An 11,938-nucleotide genomic window follows, 5' to 3' on the forward strand; every position below is an offset into this window, starting at 1 on the left:
TAGCTTAAAAATTCGCAACAAATTTTTGGCGCCGTTGTCGGGGATTGAAAAGAATTATCAATATCAGTTTGATTAATTTTTATTCTATTTTGATTTTAATTTCTCTTATTTCTAATCTGTTTAGTTGCTTAATTTGTCTATCTCAGGTGAATTGTGTTATATGCGTCGCAGAAGAGGAGCAGACAATCTTGTTCCTTTGAATCCTGAGATTGAAAAGTCTTGCAAGCAAAACAAAAAGAACAAGAGGGAAGCCTCGAAGTCTGTAAAGATGGCACAGAATGAAGGGGATGACAGGAATGCTTTAATTCCTGGAATTGCACAAGGGGGTCGGCTCAGAACAATGCTGAGAGAAGCCTGAGAGACTATGTACTGCCTACTCTGACGGGAGTACAAAACAGTATACGCCCACCAGCTGTAGAGGCTAACAACTTCGAGATTAAGCCAGCTATTCTACAAATGGTGCAATCCTTTGTTCAATTTAATGGGTTACCTTCTGAAGATCCTCACACCCATTTGTCTAATTTTATGGAGCTGTGTGGAACTTTTAAATACAATGGGGTAAGTGATGACGCTATTAAACTTAGGCTTTTCCCATTTTCTCTGAGGGATAGAGCTAAAAGTTGGCAGAACTCTTTGCAACCGAACTCTATTATTACTTGGCAAGATTTGGCTCAGAAGTTTTTGTCAAAATTCTTCCCTCCTTCCAAAGCTGCTAAATTGAGGGGAGAAATCAATAATTTTTGCCAGAATGATGGAGAATCATTGTATGAAGCTTGGGAACGGTTCAAAGAACTTTTGAGAAGATGTCCTCATCATGGCATTGAACAGTGGATGTTAGTGCAGAATTTTTATAATGGTTTATGTCCTACTACTAGAACCATTATTGATACTGCAGCGGGTGGTATTTTTATGAGCAAGAGTGCAACTAGTGCTTATGAGCTGCTGGAGGACATGGCCACAAATAATCATCAGTGGTTTGAGGAAAGATCATCGGGGGTCAGAAGGGTAGCTGGGGTGCATGAGCTGGATGCAATCACTGCCCTAACAGCACAAGTAGCCTCCTTGACAAAACAGTTACAACAAAGCATTGTATCTGCTAATGCGGTTCAAATGGCAGCTAGGTGTGAAATTTGTGGTGGTTCTCACTCTATTGATCAGTGCCCTACCAGTATTAACAATAACATTCCGATGGATCAAGCTCAGGTTCACACAGTGGGAAACTTTCAGAGGCCATTCAATAATTCATTCTCCAATACTTACAATCCTGGGTGGCGAAATCATCCTAATTTTTCTTGGAGGAATAATCAGGGCCAGCAACCTTAGTTTCAGGGTCAATTTCAGAATAATATGACTCAGCCACCAATGCATCAAGCCTCTTCATCACAACAGCCTAGGCCTCAACAGTCAATGAATCAAGCTCCACCTGAAAGGCCTAATGAATTGCAAGCTGCATTATTGACTCTCACCAACACTCAAACTCAATTTATGACAGAGACTAGATCTTCTATTAGAAACCTGGAAACACAAGTAGGGCAGTTGGCTAATATGCTTAATAACAGACCGCAGGGAAATTTGCCTAGTAATACTAAAGTCAACCCTAAGGAGCAAGTTCAGGCAATTACTCTGAGGAATGGGAAGCAAATTGAGCAGCCTAGATCTCCACAGGCAGTGGTTCAGAATAGAGAGAAGGGTGAACAGTCTGATCCAGCAGAGGTTACTAAAGACCACCAGCTTTCAAAAAAGAGTCCGCCAGTTGTTGATGAGCAGCCAGTTCGAGTTCTCTATCCTCAGAGGCTTAGAAAGACTACACTGGATAAACAGTTTTCTAAGTTTTTAGAGGTGTTTAAAAAGCTGCATATAAATATTCCTTTTGCTGAGGCCTTGGAGCAGATGCCCAGCTATTGGAAATTCATGAAGGAGATTCTATCCAAGAAAAGGAGGATGGAAGACTATGAGATGGTAGCACTCACTGAAGTGTGCAGCGCGATATTACAGAGGAAGTTACCCCAAAAGTTGAGAGATCCGGGGAGCTTTACCATACCTTGCACCATTGGAAAATTTTAATGCAAACATGCTTTATGTGATTTGGGGGCGAGTATTAATCTGATGCCCTTATCTGTGTTTAGAAGACTTGGCTTGGGGGAGGCAAAACCAACAACCGTCACTCTACAACTAGCAGACCGATCGGTGACACATCCACGGGGTATTATTGAAGATGTTCTTGTGAAGGTGGATAAGTTTATATTTCCAGCTGACTTTATCGTTCTGGACATGGAGGAGGATATGAATGTACCTATTATTCTCGGCAGACCATTTCTAGCCACAGGTCAAGCTCTTATTGATGTTCAAAAGGAAGAGCTTAAGCTTAGAGTTCAAGGAGATGAGGTGGTCTTTAATGTCTTCAAGGCCATGAAGTATCCAGTGGCTAGTGACAATTGCTATAGTGTGGATGTGATAGAGAAGGCAGTCTCGAAAAGAAGGATGAATAGTGATGCCTTAGAGGCAATATTATTAGGTGATGAGGATGACGATGATGATGCTGAGATAAGAGATTATGTAAACTGGAATAATTCCTTCCTACCATACTGGAAGAAGTTTCAAGAATTAGCAGACGCACCTGATAAACCGCTAACATCCATTCAGCAACCACCGCAGCTGGAATTGAAGGCTCTTCCAGATCATTTGCGATATGCATATTTGGGAGAGAATGAAACTTTATCTGTCATTGTGTCAGCTGACCTGTCAAAGATAGAATTGGAGAAATTGTTGAGGGTTTTAAGGGATCATAAATTGGCCATTGGGTGGACATTGGCGGATATTAGAGGAATAAGCCCATCAATAGTAATGCATAAAATCTTATTGGAGGAGAATAGCAAGCCATAGAGGCCCAGAGAAGACTCAATCCAGCCATGAAGGAAGTCGTACTTGAGCATATTCTTAAATGGTTGGTCGTTTGGGTGATCTACCCAATTTCTGATAGTGCATGGGTGAGCCCTGTGCAGGTGGTACCTAAAAAGGGTGGTATGACAGTGGTAAAAAATGAAAACAATGAACTCATTCCAACAAGAACTGTGACAGGGTGGCAGATTTGTATAGATTACCGCAAGCTTAACAAGGCAACAAGGAAGGATCATTTTCCTTTGCCTTTCCATGATCAAATGCTTGACAGATTAGCAGGCCATAGCTACTACTGTTTCTTGGATGGGTATTCAAGGTATCATCAGATCGCTATTGCACCAGAGGATCGAGAGAAAACAACATTTACATGTCCTTATGGCACATTTGCTTTCAGGAGAATGCAATTTGGACTATGTAATGCCCCTGCAACATTTCAACGGTGCATGATGGCTATATTTTCATATATGGTAGAAAGGTGTATTGAGATATTCATGGATGATTTCTCTGTTTTTGGCTCGTCATTTGACCTCTGTTTGGGTAACTTGGAAAATGTGTTGAATTGTTGTGAAAAGGAAAATCTGGTGTTGAATTGGGAGAAATGCCATTTTATGGTAAAAGAGGGGATTGTTCTTGGCCATAAAATTTCAAGTAATGGAATTGAGGTAGATAGAGCAAAAATTTCTACCATTGAAAAGCTTCCTCCACCAGTTTCAGTCAAAGGTGTAAGAAGTTTTCTTGGTCATGCTGGGTTCTATCGAAGATTCATAAAAGATTTCTCTAAAGTGTCCAAGCCTCTCTCGAATCTGCTTATGAATGGAGTTGTCTTTGATTTTAATGATGAATGTTTGAAGGCTTTCAATGTCTTGAAAGAAAAGCTTATTTCTGCTCCAATTGTGATAGCTCCAAATTGGGAATTGCCTTTTGAGTTGATGTGTGATGCTAGTGACTATGCAGTGGGTGCAGTTTTGGGATAGCGAATTGACAAAGTATTCAGGTCTATTTATTATGCTAGTCGAACTCTAAATGATGCTCAACTGAATTATGCTACCACAGAAAATAAGTTGCTAGCTATTGTGTTTGCTTGTGATAAATTTAGACCGTATCTGATTGGTAATAAAGTGATTGTCTACACTGATCACTTTGCCATTAAATACTTGATGTCAAAGAAAGATGCCAAGCCCCGCCTGATTAGATGGATTCTTTTACTTCAAGAATTTGACATGGAAATTTGTGACAAGAAGGGCAGCGAGAATGTGGTAGCTGATCACCTTTCTAGACTTGAAGTGGAGGAGACTGAAAATAAGAAAGCAGTGCAAATCAATGATTACTTTCCTGATGAGCAGTTGTTTGGGGTAAGTGAGAAATTAGTTGTCCCTTGGTTTGCTGACATAGTAAACTTCTTGGTTGCCAAGATTGTGCCTCCTGAAATGTCGAAGCAGCAATTAAAGAAATTCTTTTCTGAGGTGAAACATTACTATTGGGAGGAGCCTATTCTCTATAGGTATTGTGTTGATCAAATTATCAGACGGTGTATTCCTGAAGAAGAGATGCAGTCAATTCTCAACCATTGTCACATTCAACAATGTGGTGGGCACTTTGATGCATCCAGAACGGCAGCCAAGGTATTACAAAGTGGTTTCTATTGGCCTTCATTATTCAAGGATGTTAATGCTTTTGTCAAGGCCTATGATAGATGTCAGCGAACTGGTAATATCTCGAGGAGAAATGAAATGCCTTTACAGGGAATTCTTGAAGTGGAACTTTTTGATGTATAGGGCATTGATTTCATGGGGCCTTTTCCACCATCTTACAACAATGAATATATTCTATTGGTAGTAGATTATGTATCTAAATGGGTGAAGGCTGCAGCAATTAGAGCCAATGACGGTAAAACTGTGCTTAATTTTCTTCATAAACATATTTTTACTAGATTTGGCACTCCCCGAGCTCTTATTAGTGATGAAGGAAAACACTTTGTGAATAAACAACTTGATGCATTATTGGCTCGTTGTGGAGTATATCATCGAAAAGATTTGCCTTACCATCCTCAATCAAATGGGCAAGCTGAAATCTCAAACAGAGAAATCAAAAGTATCCTTGAGAAGACCGTTGACAGTTCGAGGAAAAATTGGTCGAAGAAGTTAGATGATGCGATTTGGGCCTGCAGAACTGCATTCAAAACACCAATAGGTATGTCTCCTTACAGGTTGGTGTTTGGTAAAGCGTGTCATTTACCAGTTGAGTTGGAGCATAGGGCATTCTGGGCTATGAAAAAGTTGAATTTTGATTGGAGTGCAGCCAGTGAACGAAGGTCATTGCAACTGAATGAACTTGATGAGTTCAGAAATGAGGCTTATGAAAACACTAAGATTTATAAAGAGAGAACAAAGGCTTGGCATTACAAGAACTTAGTCAGGAAAGAGTTCCAACCAGGGCAGAAGGTACTTCTTTTTAATTCAAGATTGAGACTTTTTCCTGGCAAATTGAAGTCAAGATGGTCAGGACCATTCACTATTGTTCGGGTCTTTCCATATGGTTTTGTGGAAGTTCAGGGCAACTCAGGTGATTCTTTTAAGGTCAATGGAGATTGAAGCCCTACTTGGGTGGTAATTTTGATCAAGCAAAGTCGAACCTTCTTTTGAAGCCTCTCTGAAGAGGAATTCAGCGTCCAGCTAAATGACGTTAACAACAGCGCTTGTAGGAGGCACCCTATTTTTATGTGTTATTTATTTTACTTTTGCATTTGTAAACAATGGATATTTGGTTTATTTTTGGACTTTTAGAATCGTGAAAAATGAAAAAAATGAAAAAAAAATGAAAGAAAAAGAAAAAAAATGGAGAATCCTTAAGGGTCGCGGCATAGACATACTAAGCCGCGACATTGCTGGTTCCAGAGGCCCACGAATTTTGAAGGAAAGGGGCGGGCCGCGGCATGGCTGAGGAGGGCCGCGGCATTGAAACCTAGATTTCCCAGAAGAAAGAGGCGGGCCGCGGCATGGATATCATAATGCCGCGACATTATTCCCAGAAAAAGTTGATGCGGGCCGCGGCATAGTATGGTTAATGCTGCGGCCCGTGTGCGAAATCAGGGGTAAAAAGCCCTAATTTTTCCCTCATTCTCATTCATTTTCACAATTTCCTTTTTACCAACACTCAAAGCCTCTTTTCTCTCTCAATTCTTCCAACCCATTCTCCATCTTGAGAATATCATCAGCCAAGGAGACAAAAAGGAGAAGCCTTGTGACATTCAAGTAAGTGTCTCACATCTATTCTAGTGCTTTCTGATTGGAGGATAGATTACATTTTGGCATTGTGGACTGTTTTATGTTTTCTTGTGAGACATCTAAGGGGTTTGTTAATTTTTTTTTTCTGGGATCAGTGGTTGGGTTGTTTGTTTTTTTGTAACTTAGTAATTTTTGGGGGAGTGAAACCAAGGTGAAGTTATACTCAATTTCTTTTAAACCAATTGGGAGGTTTGTATTGAAAAACAATGGGTCATAAGAGAAATCCTCCGAGAGATGCCTCTTCGAAGAAAGCCTCTTCATCCCGAACTCAACCAACACCACCTCCTCCGGCTGATTCTGATACTCGATTATTTGTCAATAAGGAAGCGGCTGACATGTTCAAAAAAATTCATAAGAAATCTGTGGTTAGGGAACGGGGATTTGAGTTTCAAGAGGAACCTTTTGAAAATAACCTTGCTTATGATATCATCCGGGCTGAAAGACCAACTACCTGTGTGGGAATGGCCAACTACTTTCAAATGTTTGAGTTCTATGCCAATTTCCCATACCTTGATGCAGAAAAGCAAAATTTTATTAGGGGTAAAAAGGTGCCTACGTAAATTTATTCATTTAACCAATTACTGCACATCCCTACATTGTCTGCGCTTGATGACGAGCATTGGAAGTTGGCCGATTTTAGTGAGCCAGATTATGATGCTGTGGCTGAGGTTCTGAGTATGGAAGGTGCTCGGTTTAATTATCATAATGGCAAGCCTAAAGACATGAACTGGTGGCAGCTTAACCCAATTGCTAAGGCATGGGTTTATTTTGTAATTTCACGCTTATTGCCGACCTCTCATGTTTCTACTGTTGATAGAGAGCGCTGTTTGTTAGTTTATGCTATCACGACCAAGATGACAGTTGATGTGGGCCGAATAATTCGTTACAGCATTCGCAACATCAGCAGATTCAATACTACTGCTGGTGTTGCCCATGGTACTTTTATCTCGACCCTATGTAACACTTATGAGGTACCAGTCTTCGCCAGCGATCTAGTTCGGAAGCCAATGGGGCCAATTAATCAGACTCTGTTTACAGCAATTCCTTCGGCTTCTCTTACGCCGCCTTCCCCTGGCCAGCATTATAAGCGTAGAAGGGCTGATGAACCAGCTGACATTGATCAAGCTGAGGAGGATGAAGCAGATGAAGCAGGCCCTAGTAATCCACCTTCGAATTTGGCAACTGGTGGGCCTATTGATGAGCACATGCAGCGCACGCATGATCGCTTGGATTATATTATTCGGCAAAATCAATACTTAATCCAATCACATCATGCGCAAAATCAACATTATAATGAATTCCTGGCGCAACAGAATGAGTATGGGCGGGTTCATATAGAGGAGTTGAATGCCTTAGTAACGAGGTGGACTATGAGCTCTGTTGATGAAAATTACTTCACTCCTCCGCCTCAGTTCAATCCATACAACCCCCCACCACCACCTCCACCATACTGACGTGGCGTGCTTTTTGAGGTAAGTCTTCTTTCCTTACTCTTCATGTCACATTGGGGACAATGTGCAATTTAAATTTGGGGGAGGGACTTATCAGTTATTATTTTTATCTTTGTTCTGTTAATTTTAGTTTGCCGATACTTTGTTTGTAATATCATTTGTCATCAGTTTGTGAGATAGTAATTGTGTGAATAACCGTGTGCTTGGTTGATTACTCTTGGGATTAAGTTTAAATGTTTTGTTGGAAATTTGAATATGTTCTGTAAATTGGGACAATTAGCTTATGTTATATATGTTTTACTTGGATATGAGGAATGAATGGTGGAATCTGATAGAACTTGCATTACTTGTCTTTTGAGACGAAATCCTTGATGACATGTGTTTTGGAATATGATATAGGCAATCTTTTGGAATGTTTGGCCCTTTCAAGCTTACCCTTATCATTATTTTCCCTAGTTTGCTCATTTGTGCCTTAACTTGTTTTGTTGATTGTTTAACCACTTCATTAAGCCAAAATTGTACCAATTATTTTTCCCTGTCCTATGAATTATGCCATAAGCTTAGAAATAAGTTTAGGGGAGCGATTTGTGATTGGGTTGAGTGAAAAAATAAGGAAAAATATATTGGTGTGAGTGGAAGAACAATGTAATTCTATTTTTCGGTTGAGACAAGTGTAAAGTGTAAAAATGCTTGCAACATCACTGTAAATCAGTTTCAATTTTCTTCTTAAATAATAATAATAAATAAATAAATAAATAAAATAATAATAATAAAGTGATGTTGGTGTATCGATTATGAGGTCTCAATCGTTGAAAAATGAGTGAATTTTTTTGGGCTGGCTATTAAAACGCAATGTGGGTGTTTGATTGATTTCTTTTTAGGTGCTTATGGTATAATGAAGCCTAAATGTCTTTTTATCTACCTTTACCTAAGCCAAAAATGCATGAACCTTGAAAGTCCTGTTGATTCCAAAACATGTGTTGTTAACATTAGTGGAGAAAGGCAAGTATGCAAGCATATTGAATTTTGGTGAGTGGATTGTTGAAAGAGTAAAATATGTATGATGTATTCTAATTGCTCATTTTGTTATTTACAACTCATATTCTAATTTCCAACTGAGGCATTTGAGTTAATTGTGAGAGTGATTATACTGAAATTCTGGTTAAAAACCGCATTTGCTATTTCGCGATTGATGACAGTGTGTTGTGGACAAAGTGGAGGCTTTATTATTTGTGTGTTTTGTTTTTTTTCAAGTCTAAAGTCAATCTTTACTCGAGGGCGAGTAAAGGTTAAGTTTAGGGGAGTTTGTTGAGTCTAGTTTTTGTCATGTTTAGGTGGTGTTTTAAGTAGCCTTTTATCTCATTTTTCTTTCATTTAGTGCGGGTTTATGCTGTGTTTGTTTGTCTTTGTGAATATCAGGAAGAATTGAGTACTTGGAGGAAAATCTCAAAGAAAGGGAAGAAATAACCAAGTTTTACAACATATTGCGAGAAAGGATGAATCTCAACATGATTTGGAAGTGTTGGTGAAATTTTGGGATGAAATCTTGAAAAATTGAGAAATCTCTTAAGAGCCACGACATGAGCAAAGTAGAGCCGCGACTAGCTGGTGAAACAAAGCCATTGTTTTGAAGGAGAACCACGGGTCGCGGCATGGCAAAAGAGGGCTGCGACATAGATGGGCATCAACCCAGAAATCTTAGACACGGGCTGCGGCATGGCTGACTAGGGCTGCGGCATGGAGAGAACAAATTGCCCAGGAATTTAGACACGGGCCGCGGCATGGTGCATGTAGAGCCGCGACCCGCCTCTTTTAAAAAAAAAAAGAGATTGAATCTTAGGTTTTTATAAGGCGAAAAAGAGAAAAGAGAAGGGATGTTCGGATCTGGGGTGGAAATTGCTTGAAGGCTGAAGGCTTGGAGTATTCAATCTACATGTTTTTCTTCTACTTTCTAATGTTATCTTTAATTGTCTTTGTGATTAGTATTATGATTATGAACTAATTTTTTGTTTAGGATTTTTAATTGAATCACTTGAATCCCTATTATGAACTAATGCAATTTCAATTTTCTTCTTCTTCAATCTTCTTCAATTCCATATAACCTGTTCTTATTGATTGATTATCGATTGGCCATCTATAGTCATTATATATATGTTTTAAAATCAAAATCTGAGAAGTGAGATTTGAATCTGCTGTGGTTATATTGGACATAATTTTAATTTGGAACGAAAGTATCCATATTAATTGTGTAACTGTTTATTAATTTGTCGAGATTAATTCTACCTTTGTGGTTCAATTTACCATAGTAATATAGGAAATTGTCACCTAGGTTGAGTTTATAATTCATAGTATGATTATAGGCTGCTGTATCAACTTGTTAATTGAATAGGGCAGAAAGAAGAACTCAGTATTTTGCATTAGGAAATGATAGGAAGGATAGTTGATGAGATTAAATATCATAATTATTTCTTCAGTGTTTAAATCCAAGGTTTTGCTATTAGTTGTTATTTTATTTAATTTTTAATTATTGTTTCTAAACATTATAGTTTCTTTTGCTGTGTCTATAAGAATCAAGAATTCTAATTGATCAAATAGAAAGAGAAATTAATTGACTGGTAATTGAGAATTCAGTCATTGAGGACGGTACTTGGTTTTTACCATATTATTACAAATTGCGACTGTGTGCACTTGCATAGCTTAAAAATTCACAACACTTCCTACTAGAGATAGGTTTCTTAAGACTAGTTATCGTACATAACTAATGTTTAGTTATCTAGCTGTAATTGTTAAAATAATGGTTATTCTCTAACTGTATTCAGTTACTTGCCTTTACTCTAGATTAAGCTATTTATACTTGTACAATTCAATTAGTTGAATGAGAATTAATTTTTCCATATTCATTTTGCTTCACATGGTATCAGAGCACTTTTTGAATCTTTCCCTCTCGTTCGAACATTTTTCTTCACCATTCTCTTCTTCGTTGCTTCATTTTCATCTTTGAGCTTTGAGCTTTCATTGTGTCACCCAATCGTTCCAACACTACTCAGGCTACCTTTGCTGAATCTGCTACAACATCATTTGTTCCAATCATTTTCTCCCACAAACTAGCCACCAAGTTGGATCATAACTACTTTCTTTTATGGCAACAACAAGTTCTCTCTACCATTCGAGGTCACCAGCTACAAGATTACATCTCTGCCTTGCACACTCCTCCTCCTCAGTTTCATTCCGATGAAGATCGTACATCTGGCACTGTCAATCCCGCCTTCGTTGATTGGGATCAACATGATCAGCTTCTATACTCGTGGTTGTTATCATCGATGATAGAACCGATTCTTACACGTGTGGTTCGCAGTGGTACTTCAACAAAGCTTTGGTAAATTCTTGAAACATACTTTGCTTCTCAGACAGAGGACAAGATTGATCAATTCACAACTAAGTTGCAGAATATCAAGGCTCTCTATCTCTCAATGATTATCTTATCAAGGTTCGATCTCTAATTGATAAACTAAATTCGTTTGGTCATACTACTACTCCTAAAGAACATGTTGCAGCCATTTTTCGTGACTTACCTTCACCGGACTATGACACGTTTGTTATTTCCATTAACTCTTGTTTTGAGCCTCTTGGAGTAGTTGCTCTTGAGGCACTTCTTCTAGCTCAAGAGCTTCGAATTGAAAGGCAACATAAAGATCTGGATTCTGCATCTGTAAACTTCTCCAACTCCAACCTTAGATCTCATGGTGGATTTACTCTGAACTCTGGTTGAGGCTATTGGAATCCATTTGCCACAGGTGTTCGTGGTGGTAATTTCTTAGGAAATTAGTTTCCCTCTGGTGGAAATTCTTCTTGTCAATCATCTGGTGGTCGAGCTGCCTCTTCACACCCTCCCAGTCTTTTCAGTCCAAATCCTGGCCGTGGACCTACTCCTTCAAGTGGACGTCCGGTATGCCAACTTTGTTCTAGGCCAGGGCATGATGCCTCTAATTTTTATCAACGCTTCAATCCAATTTTTCCTGGTTTTTGAGTTGGACCAACAGGTCATTCTCAGGCCTCTCCAGTTGTTATTATAGGAACTTTTGAAAGTGTTTGTGATAATGCCTGGTACCCCCATTCTGGTGCTTCTCATCATTGCACCTCCAATGAAGGCAATCTAACTCAGGAAGGAGAATATCATGGTTCAGACTAAGTGCATTTAGGCAATGGTACTAGCCTCACCATTCAGAATGTTGGTAAGACCACATTCCCCTCCTTAGATAACTCTAAAAATCGTATCCTCCATAATCTTTTACATGTTCCAAGCAT

General features: G+C 39.0%; 1 protein-coding gene and 1 non-coding gene across 2 annotated transcripts; one reads left to right on the forward strand and one right to left on the reverse strand.

Moving 5' to 3' along the window:
* Window positions 1-714: 714 nt before the first annotated feature.
* Window positions 715-821, reverse strand: LOC133798848 (small nucleolar RNA R71). Its single transcript, XR_009876065.1, has one exon. It is a non-coding gene; the product is annotated as a small nucleolar RNA R71 (small nucleolar RNA).
* Window positions 822-1,485: 664 nt separating this feature from the next.
* On the forward strand, window positions 1,486-5,489 carry LOC133795471 (uncharacterized). The gene is made up of 5 exons (XM_062232921.1): window positions 1,486-1,776; window positions 2,407-2,684; window positions 4,424-4,667; window positions 4,761-4,785; window positions 5,197-5,489. Exons 1-5 carry the CDS (start codon window positions 1,486-1,488, stop codon window positions 5,487-5,489), a joined length of 1,131 nt encoding a protein of 376 aa, XP_062088905.1.
* Window positions 5,490-11,938: the final 6,449 nt, after the last annotated feature.

This window comes from Humulus lupulus, chromosome 8 (genome assembly GCF_963169125.1).
Source record: "Humulus lupulus chromosome 8, drHumLupu1.1, whole genome shotgun sequence".
Taxonomy (NCBI): domain Eukaryota; kingdom Viridiplantae; phylum Streptophyta; class Magnoliopsida; order Rosales; family Cannabaceae; genus Humulus; species Humulus lupulus.

What these genes read in the sequence shown, in the direction of transcription:
- LOC133795471 (XM_062232921.1), top strand. Translation starts at nt 1,486, where the DNA reads ATGACAGAGACTAGATCTTCTATTAGAAACCTGGAAACACAAGTAGGG. An exon ending in TTGATGAGCAGCCAGTTCGA is followed by an intron (nt 1,777 to 2,406) that starts GTTCTCTATCCT and finishes AATGTCTTCAAG; the next exon opens with GCCATGAAGTATCCAGTGGC. An exon ending in TTGAAGTGGAACTTTTTGAT is followed by an intron (nt 4,668 to 4,760) that starts GTATAGGGCATT and finishes AAATGGGTGAAG; the next exon opens with GCTGCAGCAATTAGAGCCAA.